The sequence below is a fragment of the Nematolebias whitei genome, chromosome 7 (assembly GCF_014905685.2).
Source record: "Nematolebias whitei isolate Nwh7 chromosome 7, NemWhi1, whole genome shotgun sequence".
NCBI lineage: Eukaryota > Metazoa > Chordata > Actinopteri > Cyprinodontiformes > Rivulidae > Nematolebias > Nematolebias whitei.
The window spans coordinates 3188324-3193638 of record NC_056504.1 but is presented as its reverse complement, the minus strand read 5'-3'; the positions used below and the strand labels follow the sequence as shown (position 1 = coordinate 3193638).

Sequence of the window (5315 nt, the reverse complement as noted above, 5' to 3'; positions counted from 1 at the left end):
GGAGACCTGTCCAGAGTGTCTCTGTGATGGACTGGAGACCTGTCCAGGGTGTCTCTGTAATGGACTGGAGACCTGTTCAGGGTGTCTCTGTGATGGACTAGAGAAGTGTCCAGAGTGTCTCTGTGATGGACTGGAGAAGTGTCCAGAGTGTCTCTGTGATGGACTGGAGACCTGTTCAGGGTGTCTCTGTGATGAACTGGAGACCTGTCCAGGGTGTCTCTGTGATGGACTGGAGACCTGTCCAGGGTGTCTCTGTGATGGACTAGAGAAGTGTCCAGAGTGTCTCTGTGATGGACTGGAGACCTGTCCAGGGTGTCTCTGTGATGGACTGGAGACCTGTCCAGGTGTCTCTGTGACAGACTGAAGACCTGTCCAGGGTGTCCCCTGCCTCTCACACAGTGACTGCTGGAAATGGGCACCAGTGACAACCGTGACCTGACGATGAAGAAGTGGGTAAAGTTAATGGATATACGTATGGATGGATGGATGGATGGATGGATGGATGGATGGATGGATGGATGGATGGATGGATGGATGGATGGATGGATGTCAATGGGGATATTACAACGTGGTGTTGAAATGACTTCAGGAAGATATTGTCTGATTTATAAATGTCTGGAGTGATTCTGGTGAAAATGGTCAATGATGTTATGTTTGAATGTTCCCGCCTGGTCGTGCAGTTTGTAGACGGTCTCTGAACCTCGTTTCACTTGTGGTGTTGCAGTTCCATCTTCTTCCTTGTTCAAATTGACAACAAAACAGAACATCACACCTGCTGCAGAAAGGCATCAGTGGTGTTCCCAAAGCACACGGACTGTGTCCTAAACAGAGGAAATGGATTATTTTAACATCAAACGTCATTTTTACCCATGACCCTTGGGGGATACCATAGGTGAATACATGTGCACTCTTTGCTTTTCATGTTTGTAGTTTGGGGTTTATTGAAAACAAGTTATGTCACATTTAAATGTATACGTATAAAGTATTTATTTAAAATCAAACAGAAAACTGGTTTAAATCCTAAATTGTAAGACAACAAAGTAATAAATAAAACTACTAATGAGGTGAATACCCTGGAAGCTCCTGAACACTTCAGATGTTGTTTGGGTCCGAGATGGTGTAGAGGTAGGACAGCTGACTTGGGACCAGAAAATTGCAGGTTCAAATCCCCACCATGGGTTCAGAACAGCCTGATCTGATGATTGAAGAAGTGTTCTGGATAAAAGACGAAACGTTTCAACAAAGAAGAAACCGTCCAGAGAACCTGACTCGACCTTGTTAGAGCCTAAGCAGATGTTCTTACCTTCCTGCCTGAAACTTATGTTTGGTGGAGGGTCAGAACCCAAAAGCAAAAATCATAACTCTAAAAACTTGAAGGTAAAATAATTAAACTAATTCATTTACAAACACGCTAAACCAAAGGCTGACGAGGCAGCACAAAAATCCCACAACTGAAAACTGTGAAAAACTCACGGACAACAAAAGAGAAGAACACCTCTGATTAAAAAACTAAACTAATGACAACACCTGGGGAGAGACAACGAGGAACAGGTGAGCGTGGGAGAGGCAGAAGCTAAGTGAGGGGACAACCCTGGGATCAACCAGTCACACTAAAAACTCAGCACAAGAGTCACAAGGAGACTAAAACAGATCCTGGCAGAAGCTTCTTCGTGTTGGTGTCGCCGCACCACCACTTCCTGCTGACACACATGCTGACGTTGATGCTTGTTTCAGTACACGTCTGACCCATACACAGGTTACCATGACGCTCGCACATCGCTGTGTGACGGAGGCTCGTCCTGGGTGGTGCTTGGAGCTGTGAAACATGAGAGGAAGCGAAACCCCCACATGTTCTCACTGTCGCCACATCCTGTGGAGAGCTGCGCTCTTCTAAGCATCCGTCACTTCATTACCTACGTTTCAAATGAACAAGAAAGCTCTCTCAGCCTTTGCACTTTATATATATATATATGTGTGTGTGTGTGTGTGTGTGTGTGTGTGTGATGGCTGCACTCATCGTCATCCGCTGCCATCAGGGGGAAGTTGGTGATAAAGATTGTATCTGTGTGTTTGTGCTTCATGACCCACTGGAGGGATTTCATCATAACTCTCACAAAGTAACCGTTGGATGTTCATCTACTGCTTTGAAGTGGAACCAGTTTAAGATGTCTCCACATCCCACTGACCTTACAAAAGACACGAATGGCTTTAGTTGATTTGGACAGAATTGGAGGCAACACGGTGGATCAGTTCAGAGTCAGAGAGGTTTTATGGTCATTGCAGCTACGTACAAGTTCATACTGAAATGAAACGTGTTCCCCAGGATCACGGTGCAACACAGAACTTAATGTACAAAACAACACACAGTGTACATCACATGTGTCAAACTCAAGGCCCGCGGGCCAGATGTGGCCCACCACGTCATTTTATGTGGCCCACAAGAGCTTAAAAGATCTGATTGTCGTATAATAAATAACCAAAAGGGTTCACTGGCAACAAACTACATTTATACTGTCTTACAGTTACATGTGGCCCTTTGAGGGCAACCATGATGCTGATGTGGCCCTGGGTGGAAATTAGTTTGACACCCCTGGTGTAGATACACAACGGAACGATAAATACAAACCCCTTCTTCAGGGGTCGCCACAGTGAACTAAGACACAAAGAGCTGACAGTTGTTTTTACTCCAGATGTTCTTCCTGACACAACCACAGACACCGAGCTGCCACAGCCGCTGTGGAGCAGAGAGCTGCATCCAGGGCACCCGGGGGAGCAGGTGGTGGGGGTTAGGGCCTTGCTCAAGGGCCCAGAGTGGAGCGAATGAGGGTGGAGGCAGGTGTGGGTGTTTTACCTGTCCCACCCACATTCTGATGTTGTCGGTCTGGGATGTTGAACCGGCGATCTTCCGATCACAGGCCCACCTTCTCTAACCACTGCACCACCACTCCCTTTTATACAAACAGACCTATAATGTAATTCTGTGATGGAGTTAAATTCAAAGCAGTCTTCTTCTCAGACACAGTTTTAAATGATCATTATTGATATATGAATGTTTCTGTTCAGTGCCCTGAGGTGACCTGTTGTGACTTGGCGCTTTACAAATACATTGAATTGAATAAATGTAAAGCGATATCTAATCTAAACAAGTAATTTAGAGACAGGACTAGAGACACATGTTGATTAGAACATGTGTAGGTGGTACATGAGGCAGAAACATGTTCTGATGCGTGTTAGCAGCACAAAGTTTCTCTGTTTCTATAGCAGCAGAGATAAAAACTGTGTGCGGTGCAAAAACTTGAGCAGATTGTAAAAACAAACGAGTAGAGAAGTCACAGACAGTACAGCACATTTAGACTGTGTGTGCGTGTGCGTGCGTGCGTGCGTGCGTGCGTGCGTGCGTGCGTGTAGACATCCTGGACAGGTCACAACATGTCAGTGTCTTTTACTCTGTTCTGTTCAATTCACAAAGAGATGTGTCACGGTTTGAACACTTTAGAGAACTCCAACATTTTTCAGTCTTTTCATCTGGACAGTTTCTTTTTTTGCTGAAAGGTTTCACCTTCCATCCAGAAGGCTTCATCAGTCAAGGAAACGCACAACACAAAACTAATTCTTCCCCCAAACAGCTTACTCCAAAGTGGAACAAACCAGCTTTGCTGGTGCTAAGATGGTGTCTTTGACACGCCCCCTCCTCTGGTGCCGGCCCTCTTCCTCGTCGACAGTCATGTCAAACTGGTTCAAAACCAAAGTCCATGCTCAATAATCCAACAATCCTCAATAAAGCCTTCCGGATGGAAGGTGAAACGTTTCAGCAACAAAAGAAACTGTCCAGATGACCTGACTGAAAAATGTTGGATTGTGTACCTGGATTATTGAGCATGGACTTTGATGACTTTAGAGAACTGACATCATGGAGCTACTGGTGGTGCGTGGGATGAAGGTGACAGGAGTACATGTGGAGTGGGGGAGCAGTGGTCATACAATTCAACCGTTATCCATCCATCCATCCATCCATCCATCCATCCATCCATTCTCTTTACCCCCCTCTTCCTTTTCGGGTCTAGGGGGTCATGGTGCCCATGACCAGCCATCACTGTGCGAGGGACGGGGGGCACCCTGGACAGGTCTGCAGTCCATCACAGGGACACATAGAGACAACCGAGCATTCATACCCAGAGAAAACCCACGCAGCACAGAGAGAGCATGCAAACTCCACCCAGAAAGGCACCTGGACCGGGATTTGAACCGGCGACATTTTTGCTGAGAGGCAGCAGCTCTACCAACTGCACCACCATGCTTCAACCGTTCTTTCTGAAATAAATTAGTTTCTTTCTAGCTTCCTGTGTGTCTGTCAGTCTGTCTGGATCAGTTTTTAGAACCTTGGAGCTGCATGATCAGATGTTTCCATGAGAACATGAAGGGCAGCAACCATCACTTGATGTCCTGTGTCTTTGTTGAAAACTACTCGGTGCTTCTTTATGGACCACGCCCCGTATGCTCTTTAGATGTGAGCATGAAGTGGATGTTCTCATAACAGGTTCTCTTGTGTTCTGATTTGTTCATTTGTTCTGCTTCTGTAAATGAGAAAAGAGAACATGACAGGAGGCCGTGTGTTTGTGTCCTCTTACCGTGGACAGACGGTTGGAACGTTGCTTCAAACATCACTCTGTGTGTGTGTGGGGGGGGGGGGGGGGGACAAGTGGAGTCGGCTGCATGGTGTGGATCAGATCTGGGTGTCTTTGTTCAGAGAACTGACATCTCATTGTTCTCCAGGATCAAGAAGGGTTGCAGTGAACCACACACACATCTGTCAGAGGTCAAAGGTAATATGCTGAGTGTTTTTGTTTTTCAGGCCAACATTGGTCAGATGGACACAGCGAAGGACATGTGGAAAATGATTATGGGGAACTTGGCTCTTATCCAGGTAAAGAAACTAAAACCTAAGTTCTGCATCAGCCGTTGGAAGATATTAGTTAAATAATGGATGTACAATGTCCTGAGGTCAAAGGTCAGATACTGAACGGTCCAAAATTCCTACTGCCCAAAACATATTTACATGAACACAATGTATTTAGACATTAGCACATATATTTCTCTATCAGCACACACGTTATATTTTATTATTATCATTAATTTAACCAGGCAGATTCCAGTTAGATCAAAGAGCTCTTTTTCAAGGACCTCGTGGGAGCAAACCAAGGTACTTTATACTGTATATATATTTTATTTTATATATATATATATATATATGTATATATAAAATATACATACAGTATATATGTATACTGTATGTATATTATAGTATATATATATAG

General features: G+C 44.9%; 1 protein-coding gene across 1 annotated transcript in view; it reads left to right on the top strand.

Moving 5' to 3' along the window:
• slc41a1 (solute carrier family 41 member 1) overlaps positions 1–5315 on the top strand; it is a 49316-nt gene that overhangs the window by 32271 nt on the left and 11730 nt on the right. Inside the window, exon 4 of the mRNA XM_037678541.1 lies at positions 4853–4924. Coding sequence (XP_037534469.1) covers positions 4853–4924 — 72 coding nt within the window. The remainder of the gene's footprint in view (positions 1–4852; positions 4925–5315) is intronic.